This window comes from Monomorium pharaonis, chromosome 5, assembly GCF_013373865.1.
Source record: "Monomorium pharaonis isolate MP-MQ-018 chromosome 5, ASM1337386v2, whole genome shotgun sequence".
Taxonomy (NCBI): domain Eukaryota; kingdom Metazoa; phylum Arthropoda; class Insecta; order Hymenoptera; family Formicidae; genus Monomorium; species Monomorium pharaonis.
In genome coordinates this window covers 18,717,160-18,738,483 of record NC_050471.1, presented here as the reverse complement: position 1 = coordinate 18,738,483, position 21,324 = coordinate 18,717,160, and the positions used below count along the sequence as shown (strand labels likewise).

The window sequence follows — 21,324 nt, the reverse complement described above, 5'->3', positions numbered from 1 at the left end:
GCCAAATCCACGGCACTACTTAAGCTGCTGCCAAACAGCAGGCCGCGGGATTAGTCATAGTCAATCAAGCCGATACATACGGCCCGCGAGATTAGCATACAAACTTAGAGTTCAGGACTTAGTCGCAACGCATCTCGAGCGAGCTGTCTCAGAGCCGCGCGCCGTATCTTATCACCTCTGAGTAAAACGACACGGCACCTTCGCCGATCGTGAGTGTAAAGAACTGCATTCTAACTAACTTTAGAAAATAAACATCTTTTTTTAATTATCAAAAACAAGTGTGTTGGTGACTCGAGAACCCTGTCAACAAAAGCCTCCTTTCGCGAGTTCCTACTCCTAAGGCAGCAACGAACCAACAAGATTATTTGTCGCACCACAAGGTACGGCAAAATCATTTGTTGCACCGCAAGGTACAATATAATTTTTAGATTTTTACTTAAATATTAGAATATATTTTCCAAACATTCAAATTTATCCATTAATTTTTTGTTACTATATCTTTGATAATTTCATAAATACATACTGTTTAAAAATAACGATAGGTGGTAACTACCCAGTGTAACGTCGACGTTCAAAGAAATGTGTGACCCCGAAGGGTTAAATAAAAAAGGGAGCACGTGTGTAGAGGAAGCCAAAGCTATAAAAAAGCAGTATGTTTTACCAACGGTCAAGTATGAAGTAGGGTCAATAATGATATGGGCTTGTTTTTCGTGGTATGGAGTTGGAAATTTAGTTCCTGTGGAATCGTAAATGCAGATAAATATATTAACATTTTAAACAAAAACTTGAAAGAGTCAATTCTGAAAATGGATCTCGATAAGGAATGAGCGTTTCAGCAGGACAATGATCTGAAGTATACAGCAAAGAAAACAAAACAATTTTTTCAGAATTGTAAAATAAAAGTATTCGAATAGCCTCCGCAAAGTCCGAATATTAACCCAATTGAAAATTTGTGCAGTTTATTGGATGCAGAAATTCCACTAAAAAAACATCACAATCAAAGTTTTTAAATTGCAATTAAAATTTCAAAGAATTGATCAAAATTATCTTAAAAAATTTGTTAAAAGTATGCCACAACACTAAGAAGCAATAATATAAGTAAAGGTTGTTAGAAAGGGATCGAGAGTGCTCCAGGTGTCGGTAAAGGTATCGGCTTGTAGTTCGAGATGAAGAAAAGCGACCCAGATAGCCAGTTTGGTATAATAAAGATATTAGCATCTTCCTATGCATTTATGTCGTCCGTTGTGCTGTTGTTTCCTAGCATTCGATGTCGGAAATAAAATTCTTTGCACGTTTCAAACATTATGCTAGCATTATTTAAGATCATTGTCGAATGCTAGCAAATAACAGCACAAGGGACGACGTAAATGCATAGCAAGATGCTAACATCTTTATTAGCAACATGAGAACAATTTGTGCTCATATATACATTTGTGGCTATCTGGGGACTGCGTTAGGCTTGAGTTTCGAGATTTAAGCGAATGTATTTATTTTGAACAACTTATAATTTACAATATGCGTATTGCTTCTACAATGCGTGAGGTACGGCCGCTCGAATTAGACTAACGTTTTTACTTCACTGGCATGCCATAATGACTGAGAGTATGATGGAATTTCGGCGCTTCGTCAACAATTGCCCGAGTTCGGCAGCCTTGAAGCTCGGGATAATTTACCTCGATTACCTTCCTTAATATTCGATATATTAAGGAATTTGAAGGGAATTTTTACTTTGCCGTAACAAAGGGCTACATTACAAAGTCCTAATCACTTAGTTTGTAAACATTTATAAAGTGTCCACTTAATTTTGTCTGTGTGCAACTTCATGTTATTAACCTTTGGAGAACCAGAAACCCCTTTAGGGATTTGGAACCATTTGAGTTAATTTTGAGGGATTCTTAGTGTTTGTAGTTCTTAATTAACTCAAAAATGTTATAATTCATGTCCGCATATAGATTGGAGATATTGCGGATAGAGGAAGGAGAGAGGGCTAAAGTGACGCTGCGATTAGTCGGCGCGTGCACCATAGGTATGCTGGCACACACGTTTCTCTACAACCGTACTATTGAAGAAATTTAGATTCAAGTTCGGAACACGTACCATGCACGAAACATTGTGTAAAAAAGTTTATTTTATTGTGTGGACATAATTTACTGCACTAAAAAACATCATTTCATTGTTTGTTATTTTTAAAATTTTACTCTACAAAAATGTTAGATAATTATTCTAACAATATCTAATAGTATTTAGATATTAGTATTATTAAAAAACCATAATCAAGGGATGTCATTTTTTTCCAGACCGTAGATCCATTTATAGATTCGACAGTGATACACATGCAGACAGAAATGCCTAACCATATAAAATTAGCTGCGTTCCAATTTCTATATATAGAACACGTGACATGCACTATAGAAATCCTGAAACGCAGCTAACTTCATATGGTTAGGCATTCCTGACCGCGTGTGTATGTACAACCTTTTCGTTACTCAATCCCATGACATTGACAAAAAATTTTTAACTCTTAAATTTAAAAAGTTGACCAAAACATGCCGGTCCTCAGAAGGTTAAGAATAAACATATATCTAATTATAGATATAAAATAAATAATTATAGATATAAAATAAATAAAAAATATATCTAATATAATATGTTAGAATTATTATTTCTTTTTATTTTATCAAATTATATTTGTTAATTTAAAATGTACAATAAAGTTTTAATTTACCGACATTATTAATTTAATTAAATAAACTTTTTATTATTTATGATACCTGCCCACTTAATTTTGTCCACGATTGTATTTATCCCTATAGTTATATATTAACATATCCCTAGTTATATGTAATTTAAGCCGTTGAACACAAATTAAGTGTGTCACATAGAATTGTTCTCTTACCCTCCAGTCTTTTTTAAATTAAAAAACTGGCCTAAAAATCTTAACAATCACAAAAGTTAATAAAATTTATTAAAAAATATAACGTATGTGATTATACAGAAATATTTTCGTTCTTAGTTTTTTTTTGTATTGCACTCTCTTATTTTCAAAAGATCTGTGCAGCGTCATTCTTTTCTTTTTCCTTTTTCTCCTTTTTAAATATATTTTCAGCTGCATAATATTTAAGGTCTCGCGCGCAGCAAAATTATTAAAATTTTTAGAATCTTTAGGCCACTTTTTTTTTAATATGGCGGCACGAGCGGCAACATTTCAAGGTCAAAAACTCAGAGTATTAATTAGTATGCTAAACCTAAGAACTATGCCAAGTATAAAGTTTCCTTGACCTTTTGCAAGATAAAGCCATTTTCATGTCTCTATTGCCTGGAGTATTTCACCGCAAATTATACCCTTTTCATGATATATTTAAGCCTCTACAAAAACTCTTTACATAGAATATAGTTTTCCATTCTGCAGTGTATATAACTATTTTTTTTGAAATATAATTCGGCAGATTTACGATGCTTCTAGATCAACAGCTATAAGGCAACTGACGTCAAATAACATGGTGTCGGTTACTATTATGGGTACACATATTTGTCGTACTAGTTTGATGGCGCTGCAGAACGTAACTAGAAAGAGGCGGAGATATAAAATTTTTGCTTGGCCTCAAATCGCACCCGTGTGGCCTCCAGGGGTTAATAGCATCGAATAACATATTATCAAATAATATTGTTACGCCCCTGCCCGTTTGATCGGTCAGCTGTTCTGACCGATCGATATATTGATTTTTGGGAAGAGAGTTGTCAGCTGTCATTAGCTTGACAACGCGAATAAACAATGAATTGTCTCTCGGTCTCGCGTTTGGACAGTTGTGTGAATTACCGCTGGAATAAAATCGCTTAATTTATAAGAGTTGTGTGTCTTCTTTCTTTCCGCGGTCGCGCGCGTAACAATATGTTATTCGATGCTATTATCAAATTGTATATAATATTGATCATAATCTGATAACAAATCAAAATATTTATTTTGTTATACTAATCAATACAACATAATTTCTACACAAAGATGAAATGGTTTATTGTCCTCCTATTCGTTTAATTTTCAATAATTTAGAGCTTTAAATATTATATACTTTTTTGTAAACTAAAACAAATATTGTAAAAATTTCTCAGACTTTTTTTTACTTTAAAATTTAACAAATAACATCCAGTGTGACAAATCCATAGTTATAATCTCGAAGGCAGCAAAAACAACGATACATTCGAAAGATTAATAATGCATTCTTACCTAGGAAAATGGTTTATCTTTTGATAAGGTTGCAAATTCCGTAAGATATCTGGCTTTGGATGGTTTCCCATCCATAATATGTTAAAATCTGTTTCACTAATAGGTACCTGAAAGCAAAAATATTTGTTTTTATTTGCAGAAATAAAACAATATCGAGAGAGAATTAAAATTAAAGTAAAAATAAAATTACTGTTTTGTTTAATTTTTTATTAATGTCACGCTGTTTCTCTCCTTTTTGAAGTTGGTTTCTTTAAACGTATTATCATATAAACATTTTAATTTAGATTGTCTTCACATTCATTTCGCTCGTAATTACCTATTTGTCTCATTTTCATTTTAAACAATTGTTGTTTTCAGACAAAACGTGTTGCTTTATCATATCGACGATAAAGCACGAAAATATAGTGCATGTGTTCAATGTTTAAGTTGCAGCCTTTATACCTTTATTAATCTTTCGATGAAATAATATGTGTATTTTTCTGTAGAAACTAACTATTTATTAATAAAACATATTAGATTTTCTAACAAATAGATTACACAATTATTTTCTAACTGGCATATAAATATATATACATATAATATATATGTATATATACATATACACAGGGTGTCCGACAATTTTTAACATAGCACTTGCATAAAAGAAGAACGGATCAAAAGTAAAAAAGTCCTTAACCATTTTGCATTTGTCGCAATAGTTAACAAGTTATTAAGCAAGAAAAAATAGTCAATTTGCCCGGCCTACCGCCGAATACCGGCAAGCGCGCGGCAGCGAGAGGGCGAAATAAGACCGCCCAACGAGACGCATGTCTGTAATCGTTAGGAAATTGTACAAGACACACAGACCAGAAATTCAACATCCATTCCTAATGATACTCTAAAAATCCTTGATATTATAAGAAAAGAAAACCCTTAACAGGCAGAAAATAGTGACGATTAATAGGATAAAAAGTAACCATTACAATTTAAATCAATTTTTTCAGAAAAAACTTAGTGGATTAACCATAGTGCCCTTGAGGAAAAAGGGAAACAAGACATAAACCATGTCATCTTCTACTCTGAGTAGACATCTGGCAAAGCAGTTTATTTTAAAAGTTTCTGTAGAAAGCTTTTCCTTTATATCCAATGAATATATTCCCTATCCTAGCCACATTTTACTTGACATTTTGCAAGCTAATTAATGCCTTTCTTAAATCCTGCAACCTAACCATTAAAATACCCTGCTACAGGACGCTTCCAGTTACTGCTCCTTACAGGGAGAGCTAGCATCACATTGATTCGCATGCCATTACAACTGACCACAAATTGCCATATCCCCATGTCATAACCGCCATCAATACGCTGGACTCTAGACTCGAATCATCACTTCGACAATCACTTTCAGCCAACACATCACATTTACTTAATTTACCCTATAGTAAATCACCTAAAGTTTGGTTGTAACGCCCTAACACCAAAAGAGGGTAGAACCAATAAACCATCGAATCAAATTAACGTCAAAGTCTAAATACTGAAAAATGGAATTGTCGAAGTGATATTTTTCACAGAATCAATCTCGAGATCTCGGGATTGACTGTACCAATTTTATTCAGACTGGTCACAATCAAAAGTTCGTATCAACATTATATGATAAAAGTATCATTAGATTTTTTATTATAATTGTTTATTGTATCAATAAAACTAGCCAGTAAGGTCAAATAATTTCTATAATTGGTTTTAATTTATTCACTGGCAAAGAAAACGACCGCTAACTATTTGATTTTTATTATAACTTTTGTTTTTAAGATATTTAAAACAGAAAATCTAACCAAACAAAAACTTAAGAAAAGCTAAACGATAGAGTCTCGATAATGTCATAGGATTTTTCATGCAATAATTTTTTTTAATTTATTTAGCGATACGTCGCTTGATAGATCAAACATATTTTTAAGAATATCTAATCTTGTTTAATCCCTTGACTGTGAATGACGTATACATGTTATAGAGAAAGTGGACTTAGACTGTAGATGACGTATATACACGTCATGAAAAAAAAATTAGTTAAGGAAAGTGTTTAATTTTTATTGTAAACGTTATTATCAAGCTTTTAAGGTTTCTATATACGAATTTGAGATTAAAACTGAAAAATTTGACTACCCTAATAAAATATTATAACTCAAAATTTGAGAAAAAAAAAACATCCTTATAAAACTTGGTTCAAGAAAACAGATTTTCATGGCAATTCATTTATGTTTTACTGTATTCCCATTTGTATCTGCTTTTTTTGTATCTGTAAAAATTTAAGATATTTCGGTAAATTTTGTGTTTTTCAAAATTTTAAGTCGCCATATTGCGTAAATTATTTTGAATGTGTAAATTTTAAATTCAAATTTGTATTCAGCGATCTTAAGGGTATATTTGCATTTTGATACAAATTCAACCACAAAAATTTTCTCCACATTTTGGACCTACCTTTGTAATTTGCGTCCAGACAGGCAAGAAGTTAAGCTGATCTCACCTACTCTATAAATCCATTCAGGAGTAGATTTAGTTCCAAAAGACAAGTTTTTGTAAAATATGACTTTTAATATTTTCAAAACCATTAAATACAAATCTGAACTCAAATTCTAAAAATTTCAAATAGCAAATCTAATATAGTAAAAAAAAATTCAGAAATTTATAAAAATAAATTTTTTTTAATAGTAACTTAATTCTCGATCAATAAATGTTTTAAACATATAGATAAAGTTAAGATCACCTATTAGGTCTGTATCTTGGTGCTGAATATAATTTTTCTATTAATTTAATATTCTTGGATCATGTAAAGTTTACATTGTAAACTACAACAGTTGTAAGGTTGACAATTTCGTCAGTCTTGAAACACAGTTAAATATCAGCTAAATATTAAACTAAATATCAATGCTCACAAGCATCTTTAAAATCTTTTCTTACTCAAAAACTGTGAACTTTACAACTATAAAAATTTTATTACAAAAAATAATACTTCAGTTGGGAGCTTGAAAGATGGCGGAGGAGAGTAGATGGAGATGGTGGCTGCTGACCAGGAGTCAGGTGAAAAAGTGGAGCAATAAGAGGTGAAGGAGTGAGGGGAGTGATAGGAGGAGGAAGAAGAAGTGAAAAGGAAGGCCGGATATTGAAGGGAAGTGAGCGGAGGAGGTAGAAGAGGCAGAAATCAAATAAAAAAAATCGAAGCAGGCAAGCGAGATGATGTGGTGGATGGAGGAAGAAAGCAATACGCAAGCGCGACCGGAGTGTGAAAGGAGATGGAAGAAAGAATAAAGAACAGGGAGTCGGTTGGTAGCAGTGGCGGCGGAGAGGGTGGTAGACCTAATATCGGGTACAAGGATTGGTGGAAAAGGCGGATGATGATGACGCAAGAGGATAGCAGATGGCGCGGAGAAAAGAGAAGGATGGGGGTAGCGGGTTTTAGGAACGCAAGGGTTCTCAAACACGTGGTCCACCAGAAGAGATCGAGCGGAGCGAGATATCGATAAATCGATAGGAGAAAAGGAGGAAGGTGATTGGTGGAGAGAGCAAAGAGAGAGTCAGTGTGGATATCGAGCAGAGAGATAGAGATGTTGAAGTGCCACATGGCAAGAAGAGACAAGTTATGGTAGTAAAGAAGGCTGTGAAAAACGAAAAGCGGAGTACGGAAGAGTGAAGAAAAAAATAAAGGAAAGGATGTGGGAGACAAGAAGATGAAGAATAGAGAGCTAATAGAAATAAGGCAGGAGTTGAGAGGGATAAAAGTGCTTGACTTTATCTTAAATGGAGGATTCTCCATTTGGTGGGGGTGAAAAGTGGTGGGGTTATGGAATAGATGGCTGGGGGAAAAAGAAGGCGCAGAAAAAGGCAAAGAGAGGAGAAAAGGCAGAAAGAGAACGAAAAGGAGGAAACGGAGGAGCAGGAGAAACAGAGGTCAGGAGGTGAGAAGAAGAAGAAAACAAGAGGAGACAAAAAGGATAGCAAGGACAGGCACAGGAAAGACGGAGAGAGACAGAGGAGGAGAGGAAGAAAGAGGAAAGGAGAGAAAGAAGGAAGAAGACAAAGGATGGAAAAAAGAGGAAGGAAGAAGAGAAGAGAAAGAAGGAGCAGCCAAGAGGGGGAGAAAGAGGGAAAAGAGAATAGTAAGAACAGGAGGGAGGAGGAAAAAAGGTGACAAAGGAGAGGATGGAGGAGTGGTGAAAAAAAGTGGAAGCAGAGGAGAGCAAATAAGAGATGAGAAGAAAAAGAGTTAAGAAGGAGAGAAGAGGAGAAAGAGGGATGGATGGTTAAGGAGAATGCAAGGAGACATAGTAAAGGAGAGGAAGGCGAATGGAGAGAGGTCCCGAAAAAGAAAGATGGATACGGGCAAAAGGAGGTAGAGGAAGAGAGGAGAAAGACAGAAGGGAAAGAGGAGCTGGAGGAGCGCAGGAAGAAGGAAGAATGGAGATGGATAAAAGGAGATGGAGGAGAGAATGAAGGACAGACTAGAAAAAAAAGAGAGGGCTATGCAGAGAGAAAGACAGAGGACAAGGAGGGAAAAAGAGGACAAAAGAAAGAGAGAGATGTGGTGTGGAGAGGGGTAGAAGAAGAGGACGAGGAGAGGTTTTTTGTAGAGGGTATAATTAGGAGAAGGGTGTTGGGGAGGAGGGTGATGTTGGATAGAGTGAAAGAAAGGAAGGGGAAGATGGGTTCTAATAACGAAGATAACAGGGGAGGAGGATAGGGAGAAGTTGTTGGCAAGGGGAGGGGAAGTAAAAGGGATATGTAGGGTGCGAATCGACGACTTAACAATGGAGGAAAAAAGAATGAGATGGAGAATTTTGGAGACGGCGAGAAGGAAAAGAGCGTAGGGCAAAAAGGTGAATATGTCAAACAGAGGGTTGTAAGTGGACGAGAAGAGATGGAGTTGGGACAAAGAAGAGGGGAGATGGAGAGGAGGAGGGGGAGTAAGAGAGAAAGTAGAGGGAACGGAGGGTGGAATGGGAAGAATGAATATGGAATGAAGGAGAAAAAGGTTGAAAAGGAGGGAGGAGACAGTGGAAAGAGAGAAAGGAGGGGAAATGGTCATAGGTAAAATAAGATGGAAAAAGGTCTCATGAAATGTACTTATATGCAAATAGGTGGCGGAACCAGGGAGTGAGGAGAACAGGAGAGGTGGAGAAGAAGGAAAGGAGAGAAGAGACGGGAGGACGAAGGAAAGGATAGAATAAGAGAGAAATGGACAAGGATAGGGATACTGGAAGATGAACTGTGAAGAGAGAGAAGAAAGGGGAGAGGTTGAAACGGGGCAAGGGAAAAAAGGGGGTTTATGATTAAAAGGGTCGTGAAGAAGATAGAGATGGAGCATGTAAAGATCGCACAATGGCCAGGGCGCATAGGGGATTATGAGAATGTTGTAATTATGATGTATAATATGGAGAGACTGCAAACCCTGAGGGGAAGCAGTAAATAAACATACATACATACATACATAATACTTCAGTTAGGTTAAATCTGGATCTCCTATCATTCCGTGAGGGTGTCTTACCCAATTCGATCGAGGCATATGGATATTATTCTTCGCAATATTAAGACATAACCAGTATGTCTTAAAGAACGTTCCTTTTTAAACGACGTGTATATACAATAATAGTAAGTTGATTCTCCCCCAATAAATGTTTTAAACATATAGATAAAGTTAAGATTGCCTATTCAAATCAGCTAAGAATATTATAGTAATAGGAAAAAGGCCTAGCAAAATAAACATATAAAATCTGCTCCCCGCAGATATCAGATTCAAATTCATGTCATAAGTTCACAACAATGTGACATAAAATTCCGCTAAATAATAACTTGATATTTTCATTATTTTAAGAGATATGGAGGGAAAGAGAAAAATTTTAAAAATCAATTTCCTCGAAAACGGCTTGACCAATTTTATTAAAAATAATATGTTATAAATATCAATATTTTGTTAAAAATTAAGAAATTGTCAATAAAAAAATTTTTTTAAAGCTTATGTTTTTGATTCGTACCAATTATGTTTAACTTTTAAATATTCCCTAGAATATCCTCTATAACATATATTTTTGCTCAATTTTGTCAAGTGGCAACATAGAAAAGAAAATTGATCTGGTGCCGCTGCGCCATGGTGCACTACTTTGGACTGTCATGAACTTGGCACATTATATTTAAAAATCCAAAAATTTCTTTAGAGTTCTAGTATTTTTTCAAATAGTTTTCTATAAAAATTTTCAAGAGTTTCATTGATTAACCATCAAGATACCAACAATTAAAAAGTTATGATTAATACAAAGTGGGTTAGCGTAACTCCTTAACTTTGTTGGCTCATATCTCCGGTTAAATTCAATCAATTTCAACGCATTTTTTTCAATCAAAAGGAAAAAGACTCAGAATTATGATGGTCTTGGTTAAAAAGCCTAAGATATTTAAAAAAAAATTTTTTGAAAAGAATGAGAAAAGAACACAAAATTTTTTGTAAAATTTGCTTTTTTTCAAACACCCACATTTATAAAAAAAATAAAGTAATTAAAATAGTGATCAATAGAAAAATAAAAAGATAAACTTTAAAAATCTATGGTCAGATTTTATATTCTATTCTAAAACTGTATTTATTTGGTGATATGAAAATGTGATATTTTCCGATGTCACCAAAATAAGCGTGAAATACTCACTTTTTGATAAAAATAAATAATTTAAAATGTTTTAATAATTTTGTAACCGTGAATTTTGAATGTGATTGGCTACGGATAGCCGCGGGATTCAAGGTTCGGGTGGCGGGCTGGTTGAGTGAATGACGAAGGCAGTGATATATATGTTTGACACTAACAGTCGTTTATTATATACTAAACCTAGCTAATATTTACAGTATTCCCTATGCTATCCTATAATATATACAGTAATAATATCTCGCTGTGTAAGGTGCGTAAAGCGTTATGCTGGCGACGTGTGTCACGGCGCGCGTGGTATCTCCGTGTTCGGATTGGTTGCGACGGAGCGCACGGTCCGTGCGTCGATCGGTCGGCACGCTGATTGGCAGCAGTGGTCGGTCTTGGTCATAGACCTTATAGATATGGACTGGCAATACCAAGCGAAACCGTGTCCATACTTCTCTCTCTAAAGAGTCCGGAAATATGTTTCGCGCATGCTTGTACATATTATACATTGAAATCCAATGATTGGATACGTTTTGGTCATGTGTTTTAACTTGTGTGTGTGTATATATATATGTATATACATATGTATGTATGTGTGCTGACATGCGCGATAGTTATTTCTGGTAACTTTAGAGAAAGAAGTACTAAAAAGTCTGTTTCTCTCTCGCACCTCTTCTGGACACCGTTTTCTATACACAAACTGTAGGCAATTGCCAGTCCATATCTATAAGGTCTATGATCTTGGTGTACGCGGCGCTCGTGGCGGTGCAGCTACGGCTGTGTGGTGCGAGGCGGCGCTCATGTCGGTCGCGATTGATTGCGATGTTACGGTCGCGGCTGCGCGGTGCGGTGCGGCGCTTACATTGGTTGTGTCGGTCGGTCGCGGCGATCGGATTGGTTGCGGCGGTGCGCGGTACGGCGCGAAGCTCGGCTCGGTAGCTACGGTGTGACAGTGATCAGCTGTCACGGCGATCAGCTGTTGCTGTCAGGAATCATCCCGCGTGGATAATCCTTTGCGGCGTCGGTTTCCCCTCAATACGGGGTCCCCGTGAACGATGTCAGGATCGGTCACTCAGTGCGCAAACCGGGATCCGGGTAACGAGTGGGGCGGTGAATTGCCACTCAGTGCGTGGCACGAGGAAGCGCTCAGTGCGCGCTGGCAAGAAAGCCGTTGAGGTTATGGTGGCACTCAATTCGTGCTCCTGGATTTTCAGCTCAATTCACTGAGAGGATCGATCGGCTCAGTTCGCTAGACCGGGGAGACCTGCTCTCTTATCACCGGTGAAGGGCTTTTATAGCCCCCGTTCGGTGACAAGAGGAGCGGAGAAACGAGATAAGCGGAGGGGACTACACGAGGTAGGAAGGTAACGGCCTCGTATCTGCCTGCCTTAACGGCAGTGGAGGAACGGCTCATTACATTTTATTACCATCAATTTTCTATTTTTCTTCAATTTTCAATTTTCCACTGCGCTATTATTAACCCAGACAACACAGGACATTCTGTGGATGTTCATTTGTGTCCAGGAAATAGACGTCCATCGTATGTCCAATTTTAGACATCCATCAATGGCCAATATTTGAACGTCCATAAGATGTCTGGTCTTAGGCCCGTATTAATATTGTCGATTTTTAATTATTAAAACAATCTTAATTATTATCTCACAAGGGGGCCTTACGGGTCATGGGTCATCGATTTTTTTCATACTTATAGGATTTAAAGATCAGTACCCGGACATCAATTTCCTAAAGCAGTACGATGCGCTTCTCAAAAATACTCGAGAAAATCAATTTTGAAGGTTTTCGATATCTTTAAGTACAGAAAATTTTGACCTATCGTCAGAGCCGCTCGTAGCCGGGCGCACAGAGCTCTAGTTTAGTAAGCGCGAAGTCGCTGGTTCAATTCTCGCTCTGGCTCCGATTTTTTTTTAATAAGTCAATGGAGTTTTTTTAAAATCCTATATCTTAACATTTATCAAATTGAAATACTAATTAATTATTAAATATTTATTCGTTATTTTTTAAATAAAAATTAACATCTTTTTATTTTTAATTGCCATTTGCTTGAAAATGCGAATATTTATAATAAATTAAAATTTGGTACAAAAATGGAAAACGTCTTATTGTTAAATGCAAAAATAATATGTACAAATAATATTCAGTTATTTTATCGCTTACATTTTACGCTGCATCTTTAACACGTTAGTCGGAGTTTACAAGTCGAGTTTATTGTAAGTCGATCCTGGTCGATCCCCATTCTTTCGCATCTAATCGTGAACAAAGAACAGCCTTGCGAAAAGTGGGAAAAGTAAGGATTCCGAGAGAGCAGATGCTGTGTTATTTGTATTTTACCGTTAAATAAAAATAAAGAAATGTTAATTTTTATTTAAAAAATAACAAATAAATATTTAATAATTAATTAGCATTTCAATTTGATAAATGTTAAGATATAGAATTAAAAAAAACTTCATTGACTTATTAAAAAAAAATTGGGGCCAGAGCGAAAATCGAACCAGCGACTCCGCGCTTACGAAACTAGAGCTCTGTACGCTCGGCTACGAGCGACTCTGACGATAGGTCAAAATTTTCTGTACTTAAAGATATCGGAAATTTTGAAAATCGATTTTCTCGAGTATTTTTGAGAAGCGCATCGTACTGCTTTAGGAAATTGAAGTCCGGGTACTGATCTTCAAATCCTATAAGTATGAAAAAAATCGATGACCCATGACCCGTAAGGTTCCCTTATCAGTACACACGATGATTTTCCGGACCCTTATACAAGTCCCAATAAACACAGAACATAATAGCAACATTGCGGCAATGTTATAACATTGTAACAATATTACAGCAAGATTATGAAATTGCCGCAATGTTGCTGCAATGTTCTGTGTTTGCTGGGATCGTTTGTGTCCGTCCTTAATTTTTATCATTTCTACAAATATAGAAATTATTAAATGATTCGTATGTATCATAAAACTTTTACATTTTTAGAAAGTGTATGATTATTAAAAACTGAAATTGTATATAAACGTTATAATTATAGCCGACAATATTCCAAGAATATTCCGATATATATATATATATATATATATATATACTTGCGCAAAAAAAAAAAAAAAAAATTTTTGACCGATTTTTAGGCAATCTTCAAAGTGATGCAACTTTGCGAAAAATCATCCAAATTACATGTACTTTATTTTAAATTAAAGGGCAAAAACTCTACTTTGGGAATCCCTACGCGAAAGTTTGATTTGATAAGTGCAAACCTTTTGTATCGCATGAAAACCAAACATGTGTTTTTTAATTGAAAAAAGTAAAAGTTTGTTATCATTTTGCACAAGTTTCTCGTTAAAATTTTGCTAATATTAATTCAGATTCTTAAAGTTCATTTTTTTCTAAGCAATTTAAAAAAAAAAATACATGTTGATACAATGTTTTTTGTTGATTGCACGCGAGTTTGAAATTTGCACTGCATTTTAGGGTATTTTAGCAAATAAATACGGTATTTTTTGAATATCATGAATTTTGAGTATCAATATGATATTGCACATTGATTTTATTTGTGTTTAACTCAATCATACCGTCGTCATCAAAGTGACCCGATGTGCACCACGTGGAGAATGACGATTGGATTTTGTACATCATGTGGTCCTGAAAAGGCTGAGAGAGAGAGAGAGAGAGAGATTTTTTAGAAAAAATTTAAACTTTTATTTTTTATGTATTAGCATGTGTATATGTATGTTTACGTGCATGTGTGGGTTTATGAGTATAGATGAATGTGATCTTCTGTTGACTTCAGTGAAATTGGTGCGTTAGCTATCCGTTATATTCAGATCAGTAAGTACAAATTTCTACTGATGAATTTCAGAACCACATGATGTACAAAATCCGACCGTCATTCTCCACGTGGTGCACATCGGGTCACTTTGATGACGGCGGTATGATTGAGTTAAACACGAATAAAATCAATGTTTAATATCATATTGATACTCAAAATTCATGATATTAAAAAAATACCGTATTTATTCGCTAAAATACCCTAAAATGCAGTGCAAATTTCAAACTCGTGTGCAATCAACAAAAAACATCGTATCGACATGTTTTTTTTTAAATTGCTTAGAAAAGAATGAACTTTAAGAATCTAATTTAATATTAGCAAGATTTTAACGAGAAACTTGTGTAAAATGATAACAAACTTTTACTTTTTTCAATTAAAAAACACATGTTTGGTTTTCATGCGATACAAAAAGTTCGCACTTAACAAATCAAACTTTCGTGTAAAGATTCTCAAAGTAGATTCTTTGCCCTTTAATTAAAAAAAAAAGTACATGTAATTTGGATGATTTTTCGCAAAGTTGCATCACTTTAAAGATTGCCTAAAAATCGGTCAAAAATTTTGTTTCGTTTTTTTTTGCGCCAGTGTATATATATACATATATATATACCGGGTGAGTTTTAATGGCTGTCCCAACTTTTTACCATGAGAGATGGAATTACCGACTGCAATCTTAGTACACACATGTACGACATGCATGTGCAAATCGTATCGAGACGAATAAAAAAGCATTTTTGAGGGAAAACTCTGTACTATCGCATACTTTTTATCCCATTAAGTTGCAATACTTGCCTCCCGCCATGGATCGTCGTAAACTCGGACCAATATTTTTCAATTTCGCATGCTCTCGCTTTGTCATACGCCATTTTGAAAAAAATTATTACGCAAAATTTTATTAAATCAATTCTTAAAGTAAACATTTGAAGCTTTAATTTCTTTTTTTAGAAACCTTTCTATCTTTATTACTCGCGTAGTTATCGTCATTGGAAGTTTAGTGATTTTTTGACAAATTTTAGGTGTACCGCTTTTTTTTCGAGTAAGTGTATATATATATTATATTTCTACATACATATATATATGTATGTATGTATATATATATATGTATATACAGGGTGTTCCAGATTAACCGGAGGAGCCGGCATGTACGTATTCCTCATGAAAAACTGAGTCGAAAATGTCAGTAGCAAAATCTTGAGGGATCATTAGTTTTCAAATGGTAAGCCTTTGAAACCTTCCAACCACAGGCCGTGAAGCTCGCGCTGTCAGGCGCGACGCAACTAAGCGGCCGGCTAGTCGCTTTGACGAGTATCGCTAAACGGTACCGAACGAATATAAATCTGTGAAATCTCTATTAATATTTGTTGCTGTATTCTTAAATCGAGTCCAATTTAATTGACAAAAAATAATATCAATTGTAAATTCGATAAAACGCCATTTATATCAATAAAAATTATGTGTTTCTGAAATACGTTTTATATATAAATAAATTAATAAATAAAATCAATATTAATTAAATTATTTAATCAAATAATATTAAAAACATCAGTCGACAACATTTCCAAAACTTTTTTTCAAAAAGTTCTGTCACAAATAGAAAACATTTACATTTAAAATTCGCATTTGATGTAAATAAATATTTCATATTTAGGAAATGAAATGAACGAAATTCCGAATTATGATATAAGAGGAAAAGGAAGTAATACTGTGAAGGCATCGACGTAAGTAAATAATAAGTATTATTATTACAAATTACATTTTGAATAATATTTTAGAAAAATATTAAACTTAAACTTTTTAAACTTTTAATTGATGAGGCGCTTGCAACCATTACGCCTGAAATGATACAACGATCGAGAAAAAATTTGATTAGACGTGCTCAGCTTTGTATTGAAATGGGTGGTGGCCATTTCGAACACCTACTCTAAAAGTTTCTAAAATATTATTCAAAATGTAATTTGTAATAATAATACTTATTATTTACTTACGTCGATTTTTCTTCACAGTATTACTTCCTTTTCCTCTTATATCATAATTCGGAATTTCGTTCATTTCATTTCCTAAATATGAAATATTTATTTACATCAAATGCGAATTTTAAATGTAAATGTTTTCTATTTGTGACAGAACTTTTTGAAAAAAAGTTTTGGAAATGTTGTCGACTGATGTTTTTAATATTATTTGATTAAATAATTTAATTAATATTGATTTTATTTATTAATTTATTTATACATAAAACGTATTTCAGAAACACATAATTTTTATTGATATAAATGGCGTTTTATCGAATTTACAATTGATATTATTTTTTGTCAATTAAATTGGACTCGATTTAAGAATACAGCAACAAATATTAATAGAGATTTCACAGATTTATATTCGTTCGGTACCGTTTAGCGATACTCGTCAAAGCGACTAGCCGGCCGCTTAGTTGCGTCGCGCCTGACAGCGCGAGCTTCACGGCCTGTGGTTGGAAGGTTTCAAAGGCTTACCATTTGAAAACCAATGATCCCTCAAGATTTTGCTACTGACATTTTCGACTCAGTTTTTCATGAGGAATACGTACATGCCGGTTCCTCCGGTTAATCTGGAACACCCTGTATATATGTACACACATGCATACTTAACTTTATACACATACATACATACATACATATGTATGTAAATATTATTACAATGCTATTCTTTTCTTTCTTTTTCTCTTTTTCTCTTTCTCTCCCTTTCTTTCAATTTGAGAATAACACTCTTTTTAACATACATTAATTATAATTTATTTATATGTGTATATATGTGACTTACTTTATTTTATTCTTTTTACTTGTGACTTACTTTATTTTATTCTTCTTACTTTTTTTTCTTAATTTTTCCTAACTATTAAAATTTTTTTTTCTCTCTCTCTCCTTACCGACTCTTTCTTTCTTTTATCTTTTCTTTTTCTGTTCTCCTTCACCTTCAAATATAGTTTCTTCCTCTCTATCTTTTAATATATAACTAAAAATAAAACATGGCACAAAGTATATTGACTTATCTCAAAATAATTATTTCCATTTAAAAAAATAAAAATTTTATATAATATACTTATCTGATTGTATAACGGATAGTACGTTATACTATAATCTTCCGCAATGTAATATGCGTACAGAAACTAAATAAAAACTTACTTGCTTGCCATTAACCTCGCGCACGTCACATCATTAATCCCAAACTGTGACATTATTGCCGTGAAACTCGCCGCGGATTTGTCTGCTAACGTCAAAGTATATTCGACTACGAACGCGCACTTCTCATCGGATCTACGAGACTTTTCTTATAAGAAATTATTAACCGTACAATTTACAGATATATCACTTAATATTTATTCTTTACTCTCACAAAACGATCATATCACGAATGACAGCGATTTATCATCATATCAATATGCAGTATATATTTTATAAGAAACTGTCAGAGGTAAATCTTAGAAGAGTCTTCTCGTGTTGAATTCGTGTACTCGACAAAGACCGACGACGTATCTTAAATAAAAAATTTACATTTTGGACTTTGCGTCGCTATATCTCTGCTCGTAGAGCACGCAGAAAAAAAATGAAAACATTTGAATCAAACTTAAGCTTTTGATTGAACCTAGTTAGAACTCGATCGGTTAAATCGTTATTGAGATCTGATAATCTCAGGTGCTCGCAAGTCGCGTACTCACGTAAATGTACGATGGTCTCGCGCTGCGCGTTCACTTGGCGCGAGACACTACCGTGTCTCTTGATATTGATTTATTACGTTGTATTTTGTTTCATGTAATAAATATATAATTTGATTCTGCACTTCAAATTTATTATTGCTCATAACCTTCTCCTTTATATTTTTTAAACATTTATTTTAGCAATATTACGAATACTAGGGCACTAAAAAATATGTCCATTTAAGGTCCTTTTAGGTCCATTTCAGTCCATTTCAGTTCCTTTTTGGATGTTCAGTGGACATCCGTTGAACCTTATTTGGTTACTCAATGGACGTTTCGATGTCCGAGCTCGGACGTTCAGGGGACGTTCAACGGACGTCCATGTGCTATCTGGAAACCTATTAAGTTTCATGGCAAAACAAGTCGCAATAACAAAAAAATGTTAACGCAGTTCCTGGCAGCGTTCCTAGCAATGTTTTTTTGCAACAAAAAGTTAGATACAACAAATTTTTAGCAATTTGTTATAAACAAATTAACACATAATTATTCTAGACTAAAATAAACCACGTCAATCGATTTTATGCGAAAAACTATGACAAAAACATATATGAGAACTCCATTTATTATAAAAAATTTATAAACAATTTTTATATGTATAAATGGGGGGTATTTACATGAACATATTATACATGTTTTCGTAGTTTTTAGCATAAGTAAAACCCTTCAACTCGTAAGGGCACAGTGGCTTTACAAAGCAATTGATTAATGCTTGGAATCTAAAAGTTTCCCTCTCTCCGGCTTCTCTTACAGTTTAAAAACAGCGCGCCTTTCAAAATTTGCCCGAGTTACGCTAACGCAGTTGCTACCCTGAAAGTTAAATATATAAAAATTGAATTAAAAAATTTGATGCGCTAAGTTTACACAACGCACTAAATTGTAAAAATCAATAATTTTTTGAAGTTCTACCTTTTTTCCTACAGTTTTTGATAGTTTATATCAATAGTTCTATCAAAACAGTTTAAAAAAATAATTTAAAAATCTGAGGTTCTCACCTCTCGTGGCACTTCAAGTTTAAGAAAAATAAACTTTTATTGTATTTTTTTTTAATTCTCAAAGTTTTATAGTTCCTGATTATTTCAACGCATTTTGCAAAAAGTTCCTTCAATTCATTAATTTTAATTAATTACACAAGCACACACAAAAAAGTCTGATACTGGGACCCTATTAGTTAATCTCTATTTTGACGTGCTGAATATGAATCCGGTGTCAGAATTGCTCCGTCGGCCATTATTTCTTTTTTTCAATCAAAAAGGTAGCCTAAAAACTAAAAAAATTGCAATGATTGCTCTGCACGCGGAAAATGATGAGTGATAGGGCAACTCTGACATCGAATTTGTGTTCAGCGGCTTAAAAAACATAAAAATATTGTATTAAATATCATAGTCTGGTCCGTGATACAGATCTTTTTTGAGTGGCTGTGCTGCACTGCCGCAAAAAAATTGATTTATTAAATAATTAATTAAAATTAATTAATTAATTGACGGAACTTTTCGCAAAATGTGTCGAAAAAGTCAAGAACTATAAAACTCTTTGAAAACTAGAAAAATACAATAAAAGTTTTTTTTTACTTGAAGTGCCACGGAACGTTAGCACCTCAGATTTCTGAAATTTTTTTTTTATTAATTCGGTAGAACTGTTTAGAAAAGTCCATCTCGAATAATTCAATCGTGTTTCGGGTTCAATTCTGAGTACTAGGTTAGCGGCGTTTCTCGAACGACTCTTTATTCAATGTCTCAGTCTTTTTCGGCTTATTCTTCCGAGACAGATGCAAGTGCGCTAATAGCCAATCTTACAGTGTATATCGATCCGACGTTTCTTTTCTCATCGATCAAAACGGTGATTCTTTCCACGCGGTCGTTCAAATGCGTGCATAGCAAGTAATAGTCTAACAACGCCTGAGAGCAATCGGCCCAACAATTCATCCCGCAGAAAGAAGCCGCTACCTACCAGGCTTCGTCAAGGAAGCGCTTACCTGCCGAGCATCTCTAAGGATCGACGGACCCCTCCCCACAGCTCGTCTCACAGACAGAAAAACGGGACGCTGATACCCGATTATTCACACCTTTTACAGCAGAATTGCGGTAGGCTAATTCTCGTCCTGCAGATCAGGGCTTATTCTCGTCCCAGGCACGCATGCCTGGAATCTCTCGCATCGTAAACAAATCTGCAGGACACTGCATGGTGCTAGCCTTTTCTATTTCTTTTGCACACAATCTTGTGAAGTAAACACTGCCTCATGCATTATTATTAGGCGTATTCTCGTCCACAGATCCGGGTTTACTCTCGTCCGCGGCACCCGAAGTTTCTCTCACCAATCGGATTGATCTAATGGACATTCTATACTAGTAGTTAATCTCGATCTTCGTGCTCAGAGTGAATTTTCGTGATTCATAATTTTTGAAAGGATCACTCTCAGCTAATTGAGCACGTGAAAAGCGATAGTAATAACAAAACGAAAATCTTGCGAGCGAGACCTGGGTGCGTTTCATCCCGTCAAAATTGAATTGCGCCTCGCCAGTCCAACGGACCGGTTTCGAGTACCGTTACTTACAGCGTAAACTTTCATATTATTTTTCCCGATTAATTCCTTCGAAATTTCATTGAAACCGCTACTGTCAAAAGAGAAATATATTCGTTTATTTGTACGTGGACTGTGTTTCGTTTTGTTTGTTTCCTTGCTGAAACTTCTTTTTTTCTTCTTTTTTTATTTTTTTAAATTACACATATATGTATATTCTAACAAGAACTATTGATATAAAATATCAGGAGCTAGGCTGTAGAATTATTGTAAAACAAGCTGGAACTTTTAAGAAATAATTGATTTTTACGATTCAGTGCGCTGCACGAACTTAGCGCACCACATTTTTAAATTCAATTTTCTTATATTTAATCAACGGAA

General features: G+C 34.6%; 1 protein-coding gene across 3 annotated transcripts in view; it reads right to left on the bottom strand.

Annotated features, from left to right (window-relative positions):
- LOC105830827 (tubulin polyglutamylase TTLL5) overlaps positions 1-21,324 on the bottom strand; it is a 239,101-nt gene that overhangs the window by 146,522 nt on the left and 71,255 nt on the right. For all 3 annotated transcript variants that reach the window (XM_036286732.1, XM_036286734.1, XM_036286733.1), the window contains one exon: positions 4,223-4,329. In XM_036286732.1, the coding sequence (XP_036142625.1) occupies positions 4,223-4,329 (107 nt within the window). The remainder of the gene's footprint in view (positions 1-4,222; positions 4,330-21,324) is intronic.